The sequence below is a fragment of the Enhydra lutris genome, unplaced genomic scaffold (genome assembly GCF_002288905.1).
Source record: "Enhydra lutris kenyoni isolate GAN:26980312 unplaced genomic scaffold, ASM228890v2 scaffoldscaffold9, whole genome shotgun sequence".
NCBI lineage: Eukaryota > Metazoa > Chordata > Mammalia > Carnivora > Mustelidae > Enhydra > Enhydra lutris.
The window spans coordinates 30,021,227-30,048,412 of NW_019154093.1; the positions used below are offsets into that span (position 1 = coordinate 30,021,227).

A 27,186-nucleotide genomic window follows, 5' to 3' on the forward strand; every position below is an offset into this window, starting at 1 on the left:
TAAATCTTTATCTGTACCTTTAAGTATTGGTTAAGGATAAATTCCCAGAAGTAGGTTTCCACTGCCTTTTGAGAGGCCGCAGAAGCCTTTCAAAAGGGAGCAATCCAATATATTGATCTAAGTTTTTTTTAGTAAACCCCAGCTGAATCCATGGGTTTATTCCCTGTGGTTATCAAATATAACTTTCACCTGTGCCTACCCATATACATTGTTGCTTCCGATCAATATATATGTTCTACCAATCATACAACACACAGCATTTACATAAAAATAAATGACAGTTATAGAATTTGGAATAAATTTAAATGAACTGAAATAAGCCTCTATTCTTATCCTTCACAGCAATGTTATAGTCAGTTTAAATAGCCTGAATATAGGAAACAGTCCAAAGGGCCTGCTTATGGCACAGATCTGGGTAACATAAGGCCAGAGTGTCTCCAGTTTTAAGTTGTTCTGATCCCCTTCTTTCTGTGTGCACCATGGAATGGTCTTATACTTTCCTTTCTGTATATTTTACCCCAAATCATGATGTAGCTAGAGCCCCTACCTCCCTGTGAGCATCCTTAATACAAACAGAAATACCAGCAGAGCAAAACCAACTGGCTACATTGCCTCTTCTCAAGATTTTTGTGAACTACTGGCACATTAGCCATGTCATGCAAATTGCTACCATACATGTTAAGTAATGCTAATATATTAAAGTTAGAATTCATTAGCTTTTCAGGAAGAAAGCTTATGGGTATGTTGTTCTGTAATAATTTACTAGCAATAAGTAGGTTTTAATTTCATGCCCTGAGGGCTGTCTTTTTTTGTTGGTAACTTGTTTGTAGAGACAAAAGATTTACAGAGATAACAGAATGAGGTAACTGACTGTACAGATGTGATCAAAATAATGGAAATTCAGTGTGGTTATCTTAAAGATTCCAAACATCTGGAGGACAACGACAATATCCGTTCAGTCACGTGGGAATTTCTAAATCTCTGAATACTGGATCATGCGTAAAGAAAGGCTGTCTGTTTCCTTGGCTATATAATGATATTAATAACACTAACCCAGGCCCCATAACTTGTCGATACCGATAGATTTCACTGAAGGAAAAACACTCCACAATATTCTCCAGCATTTTCTTTGTGACCTTGCAAGAAAATAATGCTGTTCAAGTTCCTAAATGAGTTCAACAACTATAATGGGTTTCCTTTAGAAATTAGCCAATCTATTTCCTGAAAGTTTCTGCCTTTTTTTTTTTTTTTTTTTTTTTTTTGAAATGAAAGTTTTCTCGGGGCTTTTTGGTTTGTTTTCTGTTTTTTTTTTTAATAACGTGATAGTGCAGTTAAGAAAAGATTCTAGAAACTATTTCAGTTAGGTATTTAATCATCTCACTATTCCAAGTTTGCAACTGAATGCTTTTTTATGCACTTTTCCTTCACTGTCAGGTGTCACTGATAAACATTTAATAAAGTCGCAACTTGAACACACAGAAATCTGTTCAAGTCTGCATTCCTGAACTTGCTTGGATTACCACTGTCCAATAACTAGCACATTCCTGGGCAGGTGGTAGAATCACAGTAAGTCTATTTGGAATGAAACTGAATTTTCGACTAGGTATTTTTTAGAAAGGAAATCCCCACATGTGAGTACGCCTGAGTTTCTGAAAACGAGGGGAGAAACTATAGTGTTCATGTTGATAATTTAAGATATGAAGGGAGTGGTTTAGAACGTGAGTTGTCTTAGTTGTCTTAGAGGTGTTTGGAATGGAAATTCGATATATTTTTTTTTATATAAATTCTTTTTCTTAAAAGAAAAATAATTTCAATAGACTTTTTCCCCTTCGTTTTCAAACATACAGGTCTCTGACTCAACATTTTGCCTTCCCGTGTTGTATGACAAAACATAATTAGCGGTGTTCTGTCTTTTCTCCCTGCGCTCTGTGATTGATGCCTCCGCTTCTGGCCTCCGCGCCTTTGCTCCTGCTGCTTCCTTTGTGACCCCGGTTCCCTCCGAACCTGCCGGCCCGCGCATCTTTTACAGCACTGTCGCAAAAGCCACCCTGTTCTCATTTCCTCTGTGCAGCTTTTCCTGCTCTCCTGCCAGATGTCCCTTTTCTGTCCGTTAACAACTCATGGATTCTTATTTATGTCACCTTTAAGCACCCATATTTTCATTTTTCTACACCCATCTCCCATCATTAGATGCTAGCATTTCTAGGATGGCATTGTGTCTTGCCTCACCTTTGAATCTCTCGTCGTGCTCAACCCAGAGCCTGGCACGGAGCAAGCGTTCCTGAGAGACAGAGACAGAAGGAGTGAGAGAATGAATATGAATCTATTAAATACATGGAAATACCTCTCTTTGATGCACTCTAGAGTCGATAGAGTGCAAGGGAATGAAGAAAGGGGTGTTCACTCTTCATGCATCTGGAGTCTGAGGAAACAGAGCACAGATCTCCCTTCAAACTTCCTGTCAGCGTGTAGGTCATGCTGCCCGGGTTCAGGGGACTTCATGGCTTCCTGTGTGTGGAATTAAATGCAGAACCTCAAAGGTCATCAGGTCTCTCACATTTTCTTTTCTGCCAAGGTGCCTCACTGTGTCACTGACCCCTAGCCACGGTAGAGGGTGGTCATCGCTCTCCTCAGGCAGTTGAGCTGCACTTGGGAACCAGCCCCTCAGCCTCCCTGAGGGCACTGCGAGTCCCAGAGGAGCGTCATCCAAAAGGCAGCTCTCCCTCCATACTCACTCCCCACAAAAACATCTGTCTGAATGTTCTCCCTTTCTTCCCCTTTGGTGATTACATATATTTTAGTGGTTACTACACTTGAACTAGATCTTGAATCTGTCTGCCTACTTTTAATTTTCTAGTTAGTCAGATGTGGGTGATTTTAATGATACGGTTTTCAGCTTAAAGAAACATCACCTGACAATGGTACACGTATTTTAATATCTTCATATCTTTTTTTTCAGTTACATCTTTTTCCTAAAACAAGGAACGCTCCAAGCATTCTGCTCAAAACAGTGTGACCACCTTGTTGATACCATGGTCAGATTTGATTTTATAGGTGAGGGCTATTACAGACTCAAAATGGATTTATAGGAAAATATCATGATTCCTTTATCCAGACACATCCCTTATTCCTTCCTTTCAAGAAAAAGAAACAAAACAAAACGTGACACCTTGGGGACAACAAAAGTGGAAATTCTATTTGGCTTGTAGGAGGTTAGTTACATGTATTTCTGGAAACAACAACAACAACAAAAAAAATCTAGGTTCTCCCAGGGGACACCTACCTGCATAGTGGTAAAGAGCAGACTTAATGGGTGATCTCTGCCACTGTCCCTGACGACTCCCTCATGCTCCTCCGAGAGTCCCTGCTAGGGATAGATTCTAGCATCGTCAGAGTCCCTTTAAAAGTCTTGCTTATAAAGCAAGAACTGTTCTTGAGCCATCTCCCAACTGATCATACTGGGGCAGGACTTGCACAGTCTAAGTAAAGGATTTTATGATTAGCCATGCATATGGTAAGTGGATAAGACAGAAGAATGGGATTTTCTGGATATGGGATCAAATTCTGATCTGGGATTTTCTATGGGATAATGGAAAGACATACAAGTAGAAAGAGGAAAAAATATCAGATTAGTACAAATAAAATGGTGGAAGCTTCTAATAGTTCTAATAGTTCATCCATAACATTAGGAAAATAGTCAAGAGTGGTATTGCTCATGTAGGTAAGATGCCTGGTAAAAAAAAGAAAAGAAAAGAAAGAAAAAGTTTCCACTTCAAAGGCAGTCAAATAATCAATAATTTGATTTCTAATAGTCGTGTTTGCCATGAGGACTTTTACAGTGAGATTATATAAGCAAAATGATTTTCTTGTTGCCTTTATCAGAAAAATCATCATATGCCCCTAAATCTCCCCCTCCAGAATCCTCAAAAAAATGCCTATAATAATCTTCCCAGAGAATTATTTTCTGGATTTCATGATTTCCTGAAGCTTTTCCTGCGGCATTTGATTATTGCTGCTGTAAATAACGCCAAAATTATAATTAAGAAAGATATGAATGTGATATAATAGCATAGTAAATACAGTTGTATATAATTAATTACCACATTGCCCCCTTTACTTGATTTTATATTCATGTTGAAAGCTCTTAACTGTGCATGTATAATTGATTCGCTATGGTATATGTGGTTGTTTTAATAAAAAGTTGCAGTTGAGGTTTTTGTTCAACAGTATAACTCCCTTATTCCACTTTTTCTTTGGGAAAATCAAATTTAACTAATGTCACATCATTTCTGGAACTACATCCTGTTATAGGTGAATACTGTGCCTATTGTAACTACCATAATGGAAGATGAGTCATACTTTCTTTCTTCCTTCCCTTGTTTTCCCTGTGTCCTTGAATTTTCCCAGAAGCTACATTTCTATCGAATAAATTTCCCCAGGTACCATTTCTTCCATTTGATGACTTGGGTATTCAAGAGACTCCCAGGTTTTTATAGTTTTAATATCCTTTTTTCTTTTATCTTTCTCTTGCTCTCTTTTTTAAATGCTAACATACTGTTTCCCTTGTTTTAAAAACCAGACTAAACTTTGAAGCACTTTCAGGAGCCTATGAAAGCATGAAAGGCCTCCTGGGACATTTTGAAATCAAGAAGGCAAAGTTTGTCTCGTGCCCAAGAAAGGCAAAATATCCAGATGTTAGCCTCATAGCAGTTTTGGGTGACTACATGATTTGTACGCTACACCTTTCAAATGGCAAAATTTCGGTCTGCTAAACAATAGAGAGCAGAACATATTACAGATCTTCTCAGGCTTAGTAAACTTGCTATGGTCGATGGAGAACTGTCTTCACACAGAAGGAAAACAAACAAACAAACAAAAAAAAATGCCATGATCCCTAGGCTCACTCAGCATGCATGTTTCTGATATCCCCAGTATGGTTAAAAACATCATAGGAAATCCTGCTATGTGTCTGTGATGACTAGTGTAGCCCGAAGCGCACAGTTCCACCAGGACCCACATTTCAGCATCTGTCATTCGTCACTTAGTACCTTAGCATACTCTTCATGCCTTTTTCTGTTCCTTCCGACATACCTACCTATTCCCATGTGAAAGAACACTCTTCCCACCTAACCACTGAGAGGTTTGACAGGTTATTTCATCTACTAGCTTCCTCCTTATCTCTCCCACATCCTCTTTGTGCCCTGGGAGCGGGTAAATTCACTACTGGGTAATTATAGTCCATCATTTTCAATACCTAACTTTCTATGGAGACTTCTTAAACCATATTAAACTAAAGCAATAGGCTGACTAGAGCAATTAACAAAGAGTATTTTACTGAATTTTTAAAAATTTATGTTTCTCCCATACCAGTGAGTGAGAGGCATGTACAGAATGTGTTTGTGCAGAGGTATTTCTCAAATCTGTTCAACTTAGTCTAACATAGAATGGGGTGGGGAGGAAATCAATAGATTCACGTAGCTAGACCATACCTTACGTCATGCATTTTTATATAGACATTTATATATACATTGTTTTATATAAAACTATTCCCAGACAGATCCTTCTAAAACAAACACTACGACAAAACTTTCTTATTAATAGATGTCAGAGAATCCTCACGTTCATCCTCTGTTTCATGCTGGTTTAACACAGCCACACCACATGACCATCACAGATCTGTGTGGATGACTTAGCTCTTACCAAAGTTGACCAACAGGACTTGGCCTAGATTGGTAGACATTTTATCTCTAGATGTGCTCAACAAAGGAAACAAGAAGTCTGAGCAGTTTTCTGTAAGACAGAAAATCGAAGACAAGCAGATGATGCCAAAAAGGAAAACAAAGAAATCTGGCAAAGGAATTTGGTATTATTCCCTTAGTTATCTGTGTTTTTAAAAACTGCAAATCCTTTTCATCTTTTAGATGGCTTGTGTCTAAGGTTAATCCAAAAAAATTGGGCCTTTTGCAAGTGTTGTTTAATTTGAAATTAAGCAAGAGTCTATCTGAAAGTTCTGGTACAAAGAAGGAATATGAATAAATATTGGGAATTTGTGGTAAAGAGGTGAATTGCAGGTCACCAAAAGACCAAATACACATTTGGATGTATAAGCCAATGAAACAGCAAAGCCACCGAGGTTTTTTCTCACTGGAGTGAAACTCTCAAATTTAAATATAAAAACCGAAACTGTAAAAACCAACGACCAAACTTTCATGAACTGTGAAAGGCTGGTAAACTGAACTGTGACTTTAGTGTGGTATCTTGGTTTTCATGGGTTCTTGATAGTTTGTGCCTTAACAGGAATGTTCTAGGATGGGAAGACTACAGGTGTTAATATTTTAAGCACATCTGGTGCTTCATAGAGATTCTAGATACTTTCCCGAAGCCTATAAAGACAGCTGGTTCTCAATGGTTTTCCACCTCCTTTCTGGAGAAGCCATTAATTCCTTCTCTAAAGACTCCTCTTTGATATTTAGCTATAGAGGTGCAGGAATATCTCAGGATTTTTGGAAGTGCCATAGTGTGAAAAGCAAGGTTATAAAATGAACTGCTCTTCTCCCCTTCCTACCTCATTTCTTTCTCCCTTGTGCTCTAAGGACTAGGATATCTCTTTCTGGCCCCAGAGCTCATGTTTTACTCCAAAAGTATACTTTGCAAATGTCCTGCATGTTCTGATTTGTATGCTGGAAGGAGAAAAGAACTCATCTGAGACCCAATTTGACATCATTTTATTCCAACAGTCTTTAGAACCCAACACCCCTTCCCTTTTTTGACTGTCTAAAATGCCCTCGCTAGCCGGATCCCTTTGCTAGCTCCAGTGTTTGCACATTTCCTTGTTAATCAGCTGTGTAGGCTCGGAGACTGTGTGTTTTGGTGTTGTTTGTGTGTGCAATCTCGTGCTGCTTCCTGAACGCATGTGTCCCTTCCCTTCACAGCCTACTCGACACCCAGCACCTCCCCCGCAAACCGATTCGTCAGTGTTGGACCACGGGATCCAAGCTTTGTAAATATCCCTCAACAGACACAGGTGGGCCGCTCTCATCTTTTCTGTATGTGGTGCAGCTTGTTTTATTCGCCAGGTGCATTGTAACTTGTCTTTCGGCACAACAGGCTGCATTTCCCAGCCCCTGTTCGGTCCCTTTTCCTCCCAACCCCAACCTTCCCGGCCCTTCAGCCACATTTCCCTGTGTCCTCAGAAATCATGGAAAAACGCTGTCTGCGATTTTTGTGTCTCCTATTGAGGGGGTAGAGGAGGAAGGCTTCTGTGCCAGAACTGCTTTTGCTATGGCAAGAAAGGTTTCCCAGGGCTAGATAGTGTGTTTCCTCATCTGGGAACTCATGTCTCTCCACTTGCAACCAGACAGAAGTCCACCCCTGCCTGGAAAAGTCAGCTCGGGCTGCCCATGAAATCAGAGTGCATCCTGGGAATGAGGAACCAGCCCCTCTTCTGTTTTTGTTATTGGGTCCCCAGGAACCTGAAAGAAAGGGAAAGAAAGGGTTCGTGAGTCCTATTAAGTTGCTGGTGTTGGCACAGAAGTAGGTGGTATTTGTCACTTTGTACGCTGGCCACGAGGGAGCAAGGCGCAGTGGGCGGGAGGGGATGTATATGAATATAATGTCATACGTTGAGGTAGACGATTGAGAAAAGGTGATTCTCCTGCTCCACTAGAACTTGTTTCTCGGTAGACAGTTGTGTTTTGTGCTAGTATCGGTCAAAGAGAAGAAATCTCTTTTCAAGGTTTTGAAATGGCTGCTGTTAGACACAGTGAGAGACTTTTGGAGTTCAAAGGTACTGGGTGTGGTGATGTTTAGAAGTTTGCAAAATGGAATTCGATTCAAGTTTTGAGAGGAACGACTCACTGATTTCCTAATTAGACAGTAACCATATACCATCATAATCAACATAAAGAGGGTATTTTCTTTGTGAGGTTCTTAGCATGTGGTTTGAAAATAAATTCTCTGAGATATTTTGTGCATATGCCTGGGTGTGTATTCTCCAGATGCCGAATTGGTAACTACTTGTCTTTGTTTATAAGAGTAGGACCAGATGCTTATCAACGGGATAGATTTGCCTTCCTGGGTCCATTGGCTCTCTCTCAGTAAAGGATTTTAGTTTATTGCTGTGTCGACAGCGCAGGTGAAACTGCGCTGCTTCTGAAACCTTCCTTACAGGGAAGCAGGGTCACGGAAAGTACAGCCTGGGAGGAGGCAGCTGGGAGGAGAAGGGGATAAAGAAGTGAGGGCAGAAGGTTAACTCTTGAGTTTCCCACTTCTGCTGTTTCTCCTGAAACTGGCGTGTCCGTGGTTTCTGGGATGAACATCTATTCAGGACCTCCTGTAAAATTGTTCCAGCATATCCCTTATGTTCCCATACCTCCAAATGCTTAACTGGTGAGTTTGAAGTTGAATAATTACCTCAAAGGCACGGTCATTTCATTTTGTACTTTCGGCGCATGTGTTCAAGTTCAGTGGGAAGGGAGAACTGGGGACAGTGTCTCTATGTTGAATGATTGCTTTTCTCAAAGCCCCAGTGTGGTCGGGTTACTTCGTGAAGAACCTCAAAAATGCAGCTTGGAAATGTCCTGTTTGTCTTTTACATCGTATTTTTTTATGTAATCTGTGATTCACAGCACTAAAATGGTACCCCGTGTTCCTTTCAATTTGTTTCTCTATAATGAAAACGTGTTCTATTCCAAAATGGCTTTGTTTCACAAATGCCTTATTTAACCCAGAAACTGAGTCTTCATGTTGTTGACCACAAAAATTCAATTCTTGAAAATCCAGATTTTCCACGCATCTGGATGAATGATGTCATTCAGACCCAATTTTGTCATCTGGAACTGAATTTTTTTGGTTTCTGTTAAATATTTGGCATCATAGGGACAACAGCTTAAATGTTTCTTATCACAGTGACACCTGCCACGTTTGTCTTGAACAAAGCCATCCACAATTGTCTTGGGAGAAACTGTGCTAATGGAATTGTCATTTAAAAAAAAAAACACCATATATATCCTGAGATAAAAATTATGTGCTCAAAATATCTTAGTTTTAAGGTGTATATATTAACTCTTTTTTTTTTTTTTTTTTTTACAAAAAAAAAGAAACTACTTTCTGGAACCATTTAGAGTGTTAGACATATATAGATATAGATAAAAATGGTCATATACTTAAAAAATAATCTCCTTTTTGAGAAGACCTTAGTTCAGAAGAGGTTTTTCTCCCCCACAGGAATTGTCTAAGACTTAATTTAAGCATGGCCTGCAGATTAGTAATTTTCTAAGCAAGCTTGCATTTATTCTATATTGATCCTTTTGTTACTAAAGCATGAAATTTGTATTAATTGGGAGGACAACATTTGCTTTCTACCTTTAGAGAAATAAAAATTGAAGAGTCACCCAAGCAGATACTTGAGCTTTACAAATGCAGAAGAAGTAACCTGCACATAAATCCATAAACAAATGCAAAGTAAAATGGTGTCCCTTTCTCCAAAAGGCCAGTTCCCAGTGGAAATCTGTTCAAATGCCTAAATATCAACCTCTGGGAGACAGATTAGACATGGTCTCTATTTTTTCTAGCAGATAGAATTTGAACCACTGCATAGACTTTTTAATATCACAAGACCTTACTTTCTACAAAGTATTCTTTAATGATATATAGCTTCTATTCATTGAGCACAATTCTGTGTACCGAATACCTAAAGTGCATTACCCAACTAATCTTTTCAGGCACCCAATAGGGTAGATCTAATTATCTCCACTTTGTAGATGTAGAAACTGAGACCTAAAGAGATTGTTCATTTTCCCATGACCATAAGCAGTGAGACGTGGAGCAAGAATTTGTACCCAGTTCGCCTGACTCCGAGGCGTGCGTTCTCTAACCACTGTGCTGCACAGCCCCATGAACTGGTGAACACCTTTCCCTGCAGGTATTCAAACCCTGACTGATGATGCTCAGCTCTCAGCAGTACTACTGGGCTACTCCCTGCTTTTAAATCGGAGAATGCAGGGGCGCCTGGGTGGCTCAGTGGATTAAAGCCTCTGCCTTTGGCTCTAGTCATGATCCCAGAGTCCTGGGATCCAGCCCCACATCAAACTCTCTGCTCAGCGGGGAGCCTGCTTCCTCCTCTGTCTCTCTATGCCTGCCTCTCTGCCTGCTTGTGATCTCTATCTGTCAAATAAATAAATAAATAATCTTAAAAAAAAAAAAAAAGTCGGAGACTGCATTAAAATCTAATCCTTGGTTACACCCGGGAGAACTGAAAGCAAGGTCTTGAAGAGGTATTGGTACATCTGTATTCTTAGCAGCACTATTCACAACAAACAGAAGGTGGAAGCAGCCCAGGTCTCCATTAACAGGCAAATGGCATAAACCAAATGTGGCCTACACATGTTACTGCAATATATAGCACATATTATTTGGCCTTAAAAATGAGGGAAATTCCACAGTATGCTACGTGGGTGAACCTTGAAGATCTGATGTTAAGTCAAACAGGCCAGTCACAAAAGGACACCTCCTGTATGAGTCCACTCCATGAGGTCCCTGGAGATTCATAGAGAGGAAAAGGAAAATGGTGGTTGCCTGGCGGCAGGGAGGGGGCAGAAGGTGAGGGGTATGGAGGCAGAATGGAGACTCATTGTTTCATGGGTATGGAGTTTCAGTTTTGCAAGATGGAAAGAGTTCTGGAGATGCTTGGTGTAGTGGAAGTTGCAAAACAGTGTGGCTGTTCCAAAGTCACTTAAAAATGGTTAAGATGGTACATTTTATGCTATGTGAATTTCACCACAACTTTTAAAATGTAATCATTAGATAAACTCTAATGGCCCTTTCCCCTCTTAAGAGCATAAAATTCTGTAAAACAGACAGGACAAGTAGACAGTTTATCAACAAAATCCACTGTGAGTGTGTGCTGACTTCTCCGAAAATACTGTTTCTCATGCCCTCCCGATAGAAGGTAGTCAGACTATATTGCTTGAAGCTAAATGATTCATAAGGAAGTTTAAAAATAATGACTTTTTCTTATTATAGTCATGATACATGTTAATTGGGGAAAATACAGATGGGAGAAATAATAAAAATCACTTGTAGTCCTACTGTTAACATTTCCATATAAATCCATCCAGACTGTTGCTACACATACAAGTGTACTACAAAAATGAGATCATATTATATACACTGTTGGATAACCTGCTGTTCCTTCCCTTTAACAATATATTACGGACTTCTTTCCATGTAAATTGGAAAAATTGAATATTGGCTTTTATTGCACCAATTCATCATCGGTAATGATTGGTAGGGAAAGATAACGTGGATAATTGAAAGCCATTTTTTTCTCCTCCTTCCCTTCCAGTCTGGTTTTTTTCTCCAGAGAGTTCCTCCCTTCACTGAGACAGAATTGCCTTCTTTTTAGCCTTGCCCTGAGCTAGCTTTCTTTCCAAGCTAGCCTTGCGATTGCATTGTATATTTCACCCCAGCTTTGACTGTGCTTGAACATTCCTGCCCAGTTATTTTTCCTGTTTTTCTGCTCTCTCTGCTACTCTCATCATTTGCCTCCTAGCTCTCTGCATCCTCCACTTGGTAACTCACCATTGAAATGGGGGCGGGGGGTGACCACCTCCCTGTAGCTTGCAGAACACCTGTGTGTTTTAAGAAAACATGATCCCCTGGCCCCACCCCGAATCTCTTCTTTTTCAAATTTGTCCCAGGATGGTTGATATTAACATATAGAGAAGTCTCTGGGGCATAGAGCGTGTACTTCACTTTGGACACTATTAATGTCCCCTGCACACCCACTGAATGATATAATAGAGGACATGCTATCATCTCAAACAGCAGAAAGCCAATGACCATTTCAATTGCATCCCATAATTTAATCTGATCCCAGAAAACAAGAGCCATTAAGAGGAGGCATTTATTTAGAGAAAAGAAGTTAATATTTCATCACCAGGTAATAAATAGAAATACCAATTCCCACACAGAAGGACTGAGCAGAGAACTCATTTTGATTCAGGTTCTAGTTTAATCAGAATGTTCAAATAAAATGCTTAACCTGCAGAACTCCAATGAGAACTAATTCCTTAAAATGAAAAATGAGTGCAAACAATATTAAAAATAGGCATTTCTTCCCTGCCACCCAAATCTATCACTGTTCTGCATCAACAGAATTGTGGTATCTGAAATGCTATTTAAAACCAAATTACCATTTCGGTTATTAGAAGAATCGCTTGGCATGGCATGGGCCTGATTTGTTGACAAAAAGGCACGGGTGCTGTAACCTTTGCTTAATAAATCATTTAGCTCCCAACTTGTGAGCAGTGTGACTGCCTTTGCTTCATGAAATTCACAAACGTATGCACAAGCCACACACTTCTCGCAATGCTGAAAATCGGCTGATCTGGAGAGGTCCCTGCATGGCTAAATTAGAGACATATGCCCCATTGTCTGCCTTTGGTGGGGATGCATAGGAATGTGGGGAGGTGGCGGATATGGGAGGCATTTCAATCTGTTGTCATTCTGTGTCATATTCCTGAAGCTCAGCTTGAGAAACCAAAGCATAGGCAATCTATGAAACTCTTCATAAGTTTCTTTATTCGCTTACTCATCATTTCTTACAGTATTGCCAACACCTACAGAATGAGGAGTAACAATTCCCAAGTTGTTCAGAGATTAGTAGAGGACACTGATGTAACAAATCATAATAATAGTAATGACAACAACAACATTAATAATGCGGGGTGATACCAGTTACAATAAGGGATTTGCCTAAGAGGATTTGAGACCACAGAGTTGGGTAAAAGAACTTTCCAAAGAATGGAAGGGGCAGAAAGGCTAAACCATTTTCTGTCCATGTCTAACTCTGGTCTGATGATGTGGTTCTGATTCTCATGTCATTTACCTTTTTTCTTCCTAGCTTTAATTTCCTCCCATTTATCTGTGACCTGGTAAATAAGGTTTTATTGAGCCCAGCCTAAGAAGAGTGACATTTTTGTTGGGTTCTATCTCCTCGGGACTGAGCAGATAAAATTAGAATCCTTTCCTGCTGCAGTCATGTCAGCTGGTAGCTCCCTCACCCCTCATTTCCAAGAAACTCCCCCTCCTTGTGTAACATCCTCACCCTCAGCACCAAGCTCACCTCAGATCACACTCCAATGAGCAGAAGCCATCCCCGCCTCTTCCCCACCCTGCCCTGTGCTGCCTGCCTGGAGAAAGTTAGAGACCCACAGAAGTTCAGGGAACCAGCTAGAGAATTGCAAAGGCAACAAACTGAGATTTCCTTAAATGAAAAAAGAAAAAAAAAAAAAAAAAGATTAACCTCTCCCCTAGTTAGAATTGGATTTGAGCATTTCGGTTACAAGCCCACACAATGACAGGTAAATTTTCATCTCCTCCTGACTTTGGAAATAGTAGCAAATCTTATTGGTCAAATTGATACTCTGCCTGCTTTGCTTACAGTACTCAGAGTCCTCTGAGGCTGGTGCTATTATCCCCATTTTACAGGTGAGGAAACTGAGCTTTCAGAAGAATACATCACCTCGAGCAAAAGAGGTAGCTGGGATTTGAACCAGTTTGTCTCTCAAATTTCTTTTTCCCAAATGGCAACTGCATGCTTAGTTAGTGTTAGTGAAATGTTAATGACCATTTTCTCTTTAAAATGGTCTAGGGTTGACTCATGCTCTTACATCAAGGAATTAGAAGCCTAGAAATTGGGTCCCGTGGGATAGGACTGATGTTGTGTTTGGTCCTTCTGAAGACCTGCCCCAGTTTCCGATTAGTTCATGCGCCTGTAAAATAAGACTGAGCTCATTCTCTCATCCTGCCTGGGAAAAAGGACCTTTACTAATGATGTTAGTCGGCATCTGTGAGAACAGCTAGCCTCTGCCCAGAGACCAGATAGCAGAGCAGCTGGGATTGTGGGCTTCCTTTTCAGATCTTGGGTGGAGCTTTATTCCATCACTTAGAAACATGTATGTGTTCCTTTCCTTTCCTCTCCTTTCCTTTCCTTTTCTTTTTTCTTGGTGTTTCAATTTTTCTGGTTTGGCTTATTAACTGTAGAATAGTCATTATATCATCTCTTGTGGTTGTTTTAAGTCTTAAATTCTACTGGTATAAAGAAAGTAAATGCTTGGCTCCAACTAAACATTCAATAAATGATAGCTTTTATTGTTCGGTTGATAATTAAACTCATATTTAAATAGTAGTTTCTGGATTACAAAGTATTTTCTCACTTGATCTTAAGAGCAACCCACTGAAGTAAGCAGAACCATTATTATTGTTATCCCATTATACAGATTTAATAAAAACTGAGGTTTGAAGAGAAGACCTGACTTCCCTGGAACCACCTAGCCAGGGATCAGTAGAGCCAGAACACAAACCCATTTCTGATTCCCAAGCCCTGGCTCCCTTCAATGTGCCCCGTTAGACAAGGTCTTAGGTGAACCTTTCAGCACATCCTCTTGTGCTGCTATGTAGATATGGCCAGAACCTACCTGCCAAACTCTGGATCTCAAACAACCATCTAGCAAATTAGGACAACCCCTCCCCTAAAGATTACAACCCCATAGATCCTTCCATTGAGCGTCTGACCGAAAGGTACCCTCAAAGCCTGATTGATTGGGCACATCTATTCCTCTGCACACCATTTCTCCTATTCAGCTCAATTGTGCCCCAAGGAAGAAGAGACTCCCCAAGAGGAAACCGTCTCAGAGTGTCATAAGGACTGGCAGCAAATGCATATACCTCCCCGACTAGACCCTGAAGGGACAGGCAGTGCCTGGTCATTTTTTTCATTTGCTCTCAACTTCAGTCCTGGGTGTTGCGTAGTCAGCAATGCCTCACCAGGATGAGTTACTCATGCAGTGTGCTTCCCCTCCCTCTGTAGTAGTGTGGGCTAGAGTGAATCCCCCCTCCCAGCCTCCCATCTCCCATACCAACCTGTACATTCTCTTCTAGTACACTTGATAGCTGCCTCACTGATAGGTTATGAGACACTATTAAGATATACTTTTCAATTATCAGAACCCTCATCTTTCAGTTTTTAATTCAGCAGTACATTTTAGATGTCTTCAGCTACAAACTTCACTTCTGGGCAAAGTGAGAGCATCAGTTCTAGGGACTGGTCTCTTTTACCACCCTCAGTTTTTGGGGGTTTTTTAATTTTTTTTTTAAGTAGGATTTTATTTATTTATCTATTTGAGAGAGCAAGAGGAGAGTTGCAGAGGGAGATGGAGAAGCAGACTCCCAGCTGATAATGGAGCCTGCCACGAGGCTTGATCCCAGGACCCTGAGATCACTACCTGAGCTGAAGGCAGATGCTTAACTGACTGAGCCACCCAGGTGCCTTCTCCCTCCGTTCTGATACTTCTGTAACCCTATTACCTTTAAGTCACATGTTTTAGTTTGGTTTTAGCCATTCTGTTTGTTTGGTTTTTGCCTTGCTCCAAAAAGATTTGGGGAAGCTTCTTAGTTAAAGCAAATGGATGATTAGTGAAAGAATGAGGTGCCTACTTGGGATTTGACACACAATAGGTGCTCCATAATCCTGTCTCCTTCCTCACTTGCCACTTCTCAGTATTCAAATGAGATCAGTGGCCAGGGACAAGGGGAAGATAAGAGGGAGCTTACACCTGAAATTTTAGGTCTTATGGAAGAAGGATAAAAAAAAATCTGGTATCCATTTAATTAGCCTTTGGGACTGTGGGAAAAAGGCTGAAAATGAAGTGGGAGGAAAGCTTGGAAACAGAAGGTGAGAATTTGTGTAGAGAACTAAGAGGAGTGAGGTCAGAGTTTGATGACAGCCGTGCAATGAAGCCAGAAAACCCCAGCATTAATTGCAGAATTGCTGTCAAAATTTCCAGTCCTAGGATGGATCTTGATAATGATGCTTCTGATCAGGGAATGTTCCAGGATACTAAGGGAAATATATTTGGTACTCACGGCCTGATTTCTTTGGGGGGAACAAGGAAAAAGTCATGAATTAAAGAGTAAGACCTATTTTCACATCGTAGTTGTGCCTTTCATCAGAGTGATCTTGGATGTTACCCTTTAAAATTCAGTCCCTTCATCTATGAAATGAAGGCCACAATATCATCTACCTGATAGAAGAGAACCAATTAAGTGTGACTTAAGCCAATCAGGGTTCTTTTCCTCCCATGACATCTGTGTGGTTGTTGGCCTTGTCTCATCTGCTGTTGATGCCAGCAGGAACCCATGCTCTTGCAGACGATCTGCCCTACCACCCTCAGCATGCTGTCTGTTCATCCTCATGTTTGGTGCCTCTGGTTGCAGAATGGCTGTTGCAGCTCCAGACATCATGCCCATATTCTACTCCATTATTCCTCTTACATCGGGGAAACAAAAGCCCTGCCATACTACTCCCCGCTTCCTGCTAGCAAATTTCTCTTTAGTCTCACTGACTAAAACTAGATTACATTGAATTTTTAGCTGCAAAAAATGCTGGGAAAGCTAGCACAGAACTATCTTGATGGGCTAAAATCGTGATCTATTACCCTGGGGTGGTTTTGTTGTCCTCCCTAAACAAAACTGCCCCAAGAAAGTAGGGGCCATAGATTGTGGGTAAACTGATAGCAGTATTTGCCATGTTCTTCCTTCCCACTCTCTAATAGGTGTCATGTGCTTTTAACTCCTTTTGCTGCACTTGACCCCCTTCATCCCTTGATGCCTGCCTTCTTACAGTGCCTTTCCTCTACACTCAGTGCTCCCTGAGTGTCTAAGAAACATGTATACCATGCGTGCACATGTGAGTGTGAGTGCGTGCGTGTATAGCGATCACACACTAGGTATGATCATTTCAGCCCTCCGTCCGAGTCCAGGATCCAGGCAGACATACTGGAGTTTTGTGCCGACCAGCTCCCACAGTCTGGGTCAACTTTCTCCCGGTAAACTGGAACTCTGAAAAGACTGAGTTGGGAGACATGTCCCTTTATAATTGCAAGGGAACCCAGTGAAACAGTGCCTTCCGCGTGCCCTCCCGGGTGCTTATCAAACAGTCAGCAATGGGTTCTGGGTTTCTCTTTTATGACTTGGAACCAGATGCTTCCTTTGCAAAAGAAAAGAGCCTGGTTTTGCTGAGCTTGAGTCAACAGAGTTCAGAGAACAGGAAAATGAGTTGATTGGCCCCGCTCCGCGAGCTGTGAGGAGAGAGGCAGTACAGGTGGCCAACTGTCCCCCTTTCCACAAAGCCCCTGCCTGGGAAACTCCCCTGCCTGAGGAATTCGCTTTCCAGAATGTTCCTGCGCTCTAAAAAATAACCTTTCACGTTAGGAGGGGGTTCCTTTGAGGCACAGGCTTTCCCAAGCTTTCTCATGAGCATAAGACCTTGAAGGTCCCACGGACAGAGTTTCAAGGCCAGGACCTATTGTCTAAAGTGAGATTTTCAAAGCTCTCACGTGAGTTCTCAGTGACTCTTCCTGCCCACTTTTCTCACACCCACTTGTTTACCTTCCTGTTTGTTTATTGAGACGGAGGCACATTCTTTTATCAGGGCCCTCTCTTTTTGAGATATAGCCACTCAATGGAGCCTATTCATTGAGTTACATTCCGTAGCACACGCCTCCCCAAAATATTTGCATGAGAATTTTTCCTTAGGCTTCACATTGCTTCTTTTACAGCAGAGATGAAATAACTTAGCACTTCTAATTAGCTTTCCACTTTCCAAATGCTTTACACATTAACTAATGAATCACAGGAGCTTGTGATAAGCTGGATCCCTGTGTTGGGGCTGGGACACTGGGTTAGGACAGGCTGTTCTGGCCTGTGTTCCTGGCCCTCCCGCCTCCCTCCCACACTCTGAATGTGTTGGGATAATGGAGCTGCAGCCCAGACTTGAACTTGAAGGGCAACCTCAGACCCCCTCTGTGCTGCCTTAATAATGTGGAAAGCCTTCAATGCTCCCTTCCAAAAGGCAGGATATGCTGAGTGTCTCCTGTTGCCCTGAGTAGTTGGGGGAAACTTAAGGCCAGTTCTCATGGCACACAGCCTCTGCCCCTCTCAAGTATGATCCCCCTTCCACAGACCCCTGGCCATTTTGTGTGCATATGGGGAAGGCGTTACATAGTCAGGGGGGATGGAAGGACAATATGATAGAAAATTCTAGTAAGGGAACTGACCGTAGTAGGGACCTGTGCATCTTGGTAGGCTATAAGCAGCACTAGACTAGGAGTCAAAATATTTGGATACGTAGCTTATGTACCCCACTCATCAGCAATGTGATTGATCGTGGAGACAGGATTTAAAAACAAAAAACAAAAAACAGAATTTACTGAGCACCTACTATATTCTTGGAACCACACTGGGCTGGAAGAGGGGAGTGTGTGTGTGTGTGTGTGTGTGTGTGTGTGTGTGTGTGTGTGTGTATCCATTCCCTGCTATACCTTGCTCACAGACTTCTGGGAAAAATGTAAACAAAGTGTAGTAAGATGTGATAAATGAAACAATTGAAGTATGCCTAATCTATAAGGAGTACAGAGAGTAGGTCATTAAGTCTGGAGAGAAGCAGGGGACTCATGGAAGACATTCTAGAGTAGAATGACACATGAGCTGGTTGCAAAGGAGACAGACCTGCCTGGTGGGTACAACATTCCACTCCAGGCAAGAGGAAGAGCACATGCAGAAGAGTAGCAGTGTGTGTGTGAAGAACTATACTCTGTTTGGTATATCTGTTAATGTAAATGGCGGAGGATGCTGAATAATGAGGCTTGGAAGTTAGGGTCTAGTCATGAATAAATACATGACTTTAAACAATGGTAAGGCAGTTGGACTTTATTCTGCGGAAGGTGAGAAGCAGATGAAGGACGCAGTGGGATCTCTCTATGTGAAGAAACTTTAAACATGCTTGCATGAACACTCCGTAGGTACAGGATTTTACAGACAGTAGTAGTTTGGAGACCCGTGATCATGAGGTACCCTCCTCTTCTGGGCAGTGTAATAGAGTAGAGAAGACATCAGCCTTGGAGCCAGACAGACTTGATTTTGATTTATCTCTGTATGTGACTAATGTCAACGGAATCGTGTTGTTCCCCCTTTCCTCCCACCGCCACCCCCGTCCTGTCAAAGTTCATATTCAGAAACCCTGGCCCCCACTGCAATGGTATTTGAAGACAGGGACTTTGGGAGATAGGATTAGGTGAGGGCAGCACCTCACAGCGGGATTAGTGCCTGCATCAGAAGACACACCAGAGAGTTCAATCTTGCCATGTGAGGTTTCAGTGAGAAGGCAGCCATCTGCACGCCAGGAAGAGCACCCTCGGGTAAAAATCAGGTACAGATCTGCTGGGACCTTGATATTGGACTTCCCAGCCTCCAGGACTGTGAGAAAATTTTCGGATATTTACCTGTTGTTTAAGGCACCTAGTTTAGGATGTTTTGTTATGGCAGTTGGAGACAAGTACAGTGATCTTAGGGGTAGTTTTTAGCCTTTCTGAACCTCAGATGTCATATTTATAAAATTATAAGTCAATTCATGGATTCCACTTAGAGCTTTAGGAAGATTCAATACAGCCAGATTAGAAAGCCCCGGGCCCCCTTCCCTGGTGCACGGAATGCTGGTGTGTGCTGCTGCTTTGTTCACCCCTTAGAATTGAACTTCTATAAAGCACCAGAGGTCAGGCGGGAAGCATCTCATTCATCTTTCGGACCAGGGACCTGTGATTGCCAGCAGAAACCCAGAAATGTTAATATGGCGAAAACCCCAGAGGTAATCTGGTCATTTTCTCCCTAAAATGAGTCCCTTCTCCCCCACCCCCACCATCCTCCCACGTCCATTTTCCATAAGTTGTGCCATTAATTCTCTCATTAGCTAGTGGAATGATATTTATTTATTAAGAACATACTTAGCATACTCCCAAGGAGCAAGTTAAAGCTCCGCTAACAGCTGCAGTTTCTGGTTGGGAAGCAAAATACACTGAGGAATGCATACGGAGAGTTTGTATGGATGTTATAATTTCATATTAAAAAACTATTAAACTTTATGCTGGATGAGGGAGAGAAGAAAAAAAAATCCCAGTGCAAAAACAAGTTATGAACCTAGGAGCACAGTTTCTGAATGTTTATTTTGTCAGATACACAGCTGACATGATTAGTTCTAATGGGGTGGTGATCCTCATTGAATTGCAGATCGGTTTGAGTGACTGAAATACCGCAGGGACCTCAATGAGTGGTGCATACGGTATTACTTAGGCTGCATCCTTTAGCCAAGTTGAAGGTGTCTTATTCTCTGTCCCTTCTCAACACACATACATACACGCACGCACGTGCACGTGCTCAGGCACACAAGCACACCAGGGATGCGATCATCTCTTCCAGAAACTCCATGTAGAGCGTTAATTACCTATCCAGAGCAATGCTGGCTTGCCCTTGCTGATTTCTCCCCATTGCCCTCAGCCACCCAAGTGCACCCCGACCCCCGCTCCTCCCTCCCCCCTACTGCATATAATGGCATATCAGATCATTCTGTTTTGCTGCTGCATCAAGACCCAGATCAATTTATTGACTCTGTCAGAGAGGCTGGTACAGTGATTGTTACAAGAGAAGAATGGAAAGTGAGAACGCATCCACATGAAAAATAAAAATGGTGTTTTGTTCCTTCCTTTCCCCTTTTCATTTTTCCTTTTTTATTTTATATTTATTTATTTATTTATTTACATATTGCCTCATAGATCTTTATGTGTTTACACAGCAGAGAGCACTTTACTTAAGTTAATCAGCCCCTTCCACATTATTAATTGTGACAGTTAGGGTGCTACATGACAGGAGGAGTGTTATGGGAAGCATTGATCTCCCTCAGATAGTGTGGACCTGAGCAGGTTTGGTATTCTGTACCTTCGCTCACTGCTTTGGGGTCCCATCAACTCGCATTTCCCTGATTGACAACACAGAACGCCTCCCATCAATACAATTGATTTTGTGAAAAAGGACAGGGAACGTTTTTCAACTGGAGATAGATGAATTTTGGTGATGGCAAGAGAGAACATTTCAGAAATCTTTCGGTTTAGAAATCTAAATTGAGAACGAAGGTCCTATTATCATCCCAAACACACGCCTAATTTTTACCCTCGGAAAAATAACAGTATTAGAGGAAACTTACTACAAGTGAAAAATAGACTTAGTTGAGGCCAGCCATGAACCTAAGAATATAATAGCTATTTTTAAAAAGCTATCTGCTCATTTTTTTGTGGGAAATTTTTGGTTAAGTGCATATCTTTGAAAGACATTTCATTAAAGTTCAACTTTCATGGCTTATACCTGTAGACCCTAACATAAATCCTATGTGAATGGACAAAAGTGAGTGGGTGTCATTTGTGACCTGGAAATAAAAGGTCAACCATTGGATTTATAGCTTTTTTAGTGAAAAGAACATAAAGATTCCTGCCAACTGGAGTCAATCCATATTTTAATGTTTCCTAGTTAAGATTATAAAATCAAGGGATTAGGATCATGCTGTTCAGTGAAGGTCAAAAATTAAATGTGGTGGGCTAAGTGTCATTCCCATGGGGCAGAAGTTAATATTTCAAAAACCATTTCTACCACTGGCAGTCAAGAAATGAATTGTCTATGGTCATTAACCAAGGTAAGGGGAATCCCACTATCATTACTACCATTTAATGATGATTATTACACTAATCAACTATATTGTTAAATTACTCTGCTGTTCTCCTGTAATGTCCCCGAACAGTGATAGTGGATTGAATGCTATCAAATAATTCTCATATGCAATTGGGAAGATGGAAGATCATGTATGAAGGCTTCCTTGTGGGAAAAGAAGTTGTGGCTATCTTATGGATATAAGAGCGGTAACATAGAATCTTAGGTCACATATAACATTCTTCTAAGACCAAGACTCTGTGACACTACAGACCTGTTCTTAGATATGATTCACCAGTACAAAAGTGTTTAAATACAAAAAATGAAATGCATTTCTTTTCATCGTGTTTTTTTCCTATTTCACTTTTTTTTTTTTTTTTTTTTTTTGTACCTGCTGCCACCCCCTCTGCCTTTTTTTTTCCCATTTAGGAAAAAAATTCATTTGCCACATCTTTTCCTTCCTCAAATTTTTGGAACTCTGGATCCCATCTCCTTTGGATCTTTATTAAGGGAGAAGAAGGGTTATTTGAATGTCTTTACAGGATGATTCAGGCACATATCCTCATACCATTTTCAAAAATCCATTTTAAGATGCTAGAATTTTTTGATGTTATAGAAATACAGAATATTGAAGCTGGTAATTTCCTTAAAGATTATCTACTCTAGATGCCATCATTTTCCAGATACACCTTTAAGTGCATTCTGAAATAAAGTGTGCATGGTTCTGATAAAACAGCACCTCCAAATGAGAGACCCAAAGCCCAGGGAAGGTGGAACGACTTCCAAGGGCACATGGGTAAACAGAGGCAAAGCTTAACTGAAACACGAGGTATCTGACACCAGAAAGACAAGGGACCGGTGGTTTCCTAGGTACCTTAGGAAATGGATGCATGGTTTCTATTTTACAAAGGTGTTTTATAAAAGCCCAATATCCATTAGACTGGCCCAAGTGCATTGGAATCCTCAGGAACAAAAACACGTAATTCAAAAGTCTACCTCAGGGAATTTCTCTTTGGAGAGTGCCATGTGTGTGCGTGCATGTGTGTGTGTGTGTGTGTGTGTGTGTGTTGTGTGGATGTGGGTGTGGGCCAGTCAGTGTTCTGGGGAGCTTTTGCTTGCACAGTTTTCTAACTTTTGTCCTTCACAGTATAGACAAAGGTTAAAATTCCCATCCACTTTCACAGGCAAACCCTTTAAAGTGCTTCTACAGGAGGCAGAGAGCAGGGAGGACCTTTGATTTAAAGTTCAACATTTACATTTGTAATTTTGACTAATTTCTGTGCTCGCATTAATTAAATTGAAATTGTTTAATTAGAATAAAACTAAAATTGATCATTAGGATTAATTGAACCTGATAGGCTTTGTGTGCCTTTCTAGACAAATATTATGAAATATAGTGATAATGAAGCAGTGAGAGGTATAATTTCACATCTTATAATGATTGTAATATCTGCCAGTTGTTCTCTCTGGTATCTGGATAGCTCTGAATGTTGCTATTTGTTACATCATTACCGTCCAGCTAGGGCCATGCTGTATCTCACAGTTGGCCTTTTCCCAAATATTTTTTCCTGTCAAGGTCTAAAGATGGACCAAGTTCTGTTCACCCCCACCCTCCTAAAAACATCATTCTTCCCCCTTTCCCCCCCACCCCCACCATCTTCCAGGAAGGCTGCTTGCTCACTGGGCTCTTCCCCTGGGCCTTGCATCACAATGACCTTTGTAAGCTAAGAACTGCTGCTTGATACTCCTTATGGAATTCGCTAATGCTCCTCAGCCATGGGGTCAGTGCTGTCAAATCTGGACTGCCCCTTTGCACCCCTTTCTGGCTGCTCGCTTGGAATAAGAACCAGGCACAAATTAAGCTGCGTGGTAAAGTGAGGGATTGACGCCCTGAGTAACGAACTCGAAGGGAGTGGAAGAGAGAAGGCAGCTTCTCCAAGTGTCGGATCGGCTTCTAGGAAATCGCTTGTCCTGTTCAGCCTCTGCCTTCCATGGAGCCTTGTCAAGCAAGCGTGTGTCCACATTTGGTGCTCTCTTCCTCTTAAAAGAAAATCATAGAAGAATAAGGCTACTGTTTTACCAAAGGATTCAGCCTCACATTAGAAACATGACGCCTGCATCTCTCTCCCAACACACTAACCAATGTACAGCCTTTGTACTGTAAGGTCGACTGTGAAATTATTTCATCTTCAAAACAATTAAGATACACATTGGTACATTAAATCCCCAGGAAACTCTGCAGACCGTCTTGAATTTCACATTCCTCCCAGCCACCATTTTGCCAGAGGACCTTACCAAAAAAAAGTATTTTTGTTTGTTTTTTTAATTTGTTTCCTATAAGAGCCTTGAACAGCAGAATCCAAAGGGCAGTGGAGAATGAGTCAAAATTAGATGTTTATGAGAATGAAAAAAGAAAAAAAAAAAAACCTAGGCATAAGAACATGCTTCTCAGTAATCTGCGGTTGACTGACCAATGAGATGAGCAGAGACTCTCTCATATGCAGATTCTCATCTTTCTGCCACATTGGCCAATCATTCCTGGCCAAAGGCTGAGGAACTCTTAGGGTTCCCTAAGAGCCCAGGTTCTCCTCGATCACAGTAAGAAAACCACCACCCGAAAAGAGACTCCTTTTACCATCCCTTTCTTCAGAATATCATCTAAAGATTCCACTTTTTATTCCTGTCCTTATCCAGTAGAAGAAACTTCTTATTTTCACAGCAAAGAGCTTTAGTTGGAAGCGTATTCACATTTAATTTGTTTCTAGAAAATCCTTGATGTTTCTCAGCATTTGAGCTAACCTAAGTTCAGGGGATTGAGGAAAAAAGTATATGGAGAGCATACACATGCTGTTACTGTATTGATTCAAGAGACAGGACTGCCCCTCATTGTACTAAGCCAAGAAGAGCAGTGACCTGGCCTAGAAGGATGCGGTTTCTGTCTTCCCCATGTCAGAAAAGAATACCATGAAGCAAGCCTCAGTTCTGCATAGTCTCATTAAGACAGAAAACACTTCCATATATTACTTCATTTTATCCTCTCAATCACCATGCTAGGAAGGTGGTCTTCTTCATCCCTTCTTAACTGAGACACAGATTCATCGTGGACTCTGGGCCAGGCAGAGTCTTGTCTAACCCAATAGCGGTGCTTACTGTCTCTGGGACTACTTGCCTCATCACTTGCCTCTGCAGGGAGGCAGCCACTGAAGCGCGGAATGCCACAACCCGAGGTGATGCTGGATGTGCTCGCCTCTTAGGAGGGAAGCATCCCAGGATGAAGAGATGCTGGAAAGTAGCTCTCAGGCCTGGCATCACTGGCGTATTACTCCTCTACCTACTTTCTCGCTAGATAAACTCAAATTTCAGAGAGAAGCTGAGGGGCAGAGTCCGTGATACTGTTTCTCTGGTTTTCTTTCCATTTCTGTCCATGAAGATCATAGCCGCTTTCTCTGGCTTAGTCTTTCTCTCACTTAGCCTTAACTTTAGTGAGTCACGGGAGAGAGTCAGCTCTCTCCAGATTGGTTCCCCATAATAGCATTTAGAATCCCTACTTTAACTCTTCCTGGTTCCCAACCCAAAATAGCTATTTCTTCCTCTCCAGTGTACCTTGATTGTCCGGAAAATCCCTGAGTTCTTTCTGACCTAAAAAAAATCCCTTAGGTTTTTTCATAAATGCAATATGGGATCCCCCCCCTTTTTTTTTTTGTGGGAGCAGGACATTTATTTTCATAATACTCTTCATCTGCATTTTCAAGGCAGGAAAAACAGCTTGGGAAGCCGTAGTTTTTATATCTGAAGAGATTAAATACATACCAACCATTTTCACAAAATGCTGAAAACGATTTGCAGAGAAATTCAAAGTCATGGCTGTGAAATTCTAGAACATACTTCTAGAATCTGTTACTCACTTTTCAACTGAAATGTTAACTTGAAAGCCCGATAGGGAAAATTAAGAAGATACAGTTGGCCGCTGCCTTGTCTTTCTTTCTCTTTCTTTGACTTTATAGCAGATCTGAGGAAACTTTGAATACTAACTGAAGCTTGTGTGCCCAGCCTCAGAGTCTGAAATGCCTGAGAAAGTGGTGCAGATTCCAACTGTAAAACATTCCTTCACCAAGCCTTGGAAACTCACACACTGAGGCAGGCAGAGCTCAGAGGGAACACATGTAAATGAGGCTCAGTTATAAACTCCTAAGGAGTGTTTTATTTAGTTTAAACCTGAACTTGAACTCGTAAATGTGTTCTTGAAGAGCAATGCCGAAAGGCTGATGGAGTACAACAGGAAACAATATTTTAGCTCAGAAAATTCACTCCTCGAAGAGAAAGAAAAATCTTCAGGTATTTTTTTTTTTAACTCAACACCTTTAAGATAGCACAAGGTGGTAGAGTGGCAAGATTTCTGTGATTGCAAACTCCAGTGAAAGTTAACAGGTGTCATTTGAACTTAGCACCATTCTTACAAAATGAATGCTAGGATCTCCCATCCCTATGGTGATTTAACAAGAGAAAAGGATATTTAAAGAGTCAATGAACGTATAACAGTCCAATGTGTAATTGGTTTCATTAAAATATAATAAAGCGATAGCGGGATGCGTTAACTGTTCCAGATCAGCACTGTGTGTGTGTGAGTTCTGAGTTTGTTCCGAAATGTCAGTTACTAGGGAAGCCATACCTGGTAGGATTTATCGGACAACAAAGTAGGTGATTTTGTTACCGTGCTTGATTTTATAAAACACATTCTTAAATCCGTCTTCAGTAATCTTTGCTTGGGAGATCTCTACCATCTCTAAAGGCATGACTGGAAAGGTAAAAATGAATTAATTAAATTTTCTGTGTTAGAATGATACTACCTCTCTCTAAAAAGCACAGATTCCTGACAGGGAAACCAAACAGCTCTGCTGGTCCTATGTATAATGTGTATGGCCAAACCGTTGGTAAGACCCTTCCTACAGAGTGCTAATGTTATAGGATCATTGCCTTTGTTCAACTCTCCACCCCGACCCCACAAAGAAGCTTCCCACTCACCTCCCCTAGAAATATTCAGGAAGAATCGAATCGTTTGTAGTAATGAATATTGCTTAGTTGTAAATTTAATCTACAAATTTAGAAGGAAATAAATCTGAACATAAAAAGCATTTGCTGTTTCAGCATTAAAAAAAAAAAAGTACTGTCATTTGAAACTGCCAACTCCCCCATGTGGGTTTGTTTTGCAAGTCACGTCTTAACAAAGACAAGTTGTGTTGCCATAAAACCCTAAATCCTACCACATTTTCAGAAGGAGGAGGAAAGCATTGTTCACTGATCCCTGGTTTGTGCTTTTAAGGATGTCACATGGAGCTTGGCCTGGGTTCGGGGAAATCATTCCATTTCTATCCAGGGTAGAGAGACCTTGACCCCACCCCAAGCCATCAAGATGACAGCAACGCCTTGCCTCCCATGACCATAATGCTTACCCTCCTGGCTGGTATTTCGAAGTCATTTAGGCCAGTATTTGAAAGTTTTGTGTTTTGTGTTTGTTATCTCCTCCCACCAATGCCATGATGACTGGTATACCCAGTCCTGCCTTGCGGATAAGTCAAGTCAGACCCACGAAGACAC

At 41.2% G+C, this 27,186-nt stretch overlaps 1 protein-coding gene across 3 annotated transcripts in view; it reads left to right on the plus strand.

Moving 5' to 3' along the window:
- LOC111143037 (nuclear factor I A) overlaps positions 1-27,186 on the plus strand; it is a 357,887-nt gene that overhangs the window by 319,646 nt on the left and 11,055 nt on the right. For 2 of the 3 annotated variants that reach the window (XM_022496466.1, XM_022496467.1), the window contains one exon: positions 6,933-7,024. The exons of the other annotated variant lie outside the window; for it this stretch is intronic. In XM_022496466.1, the coding sequence (XP_022352174.1) occupies positions 6,933-7,024 (92 nt within the window). The remainder of the gene's footprint in view (positions 1-6,932; positions 7,025-27,186) is intronic. 3 annotated transcript variants of the gene reach the window in all.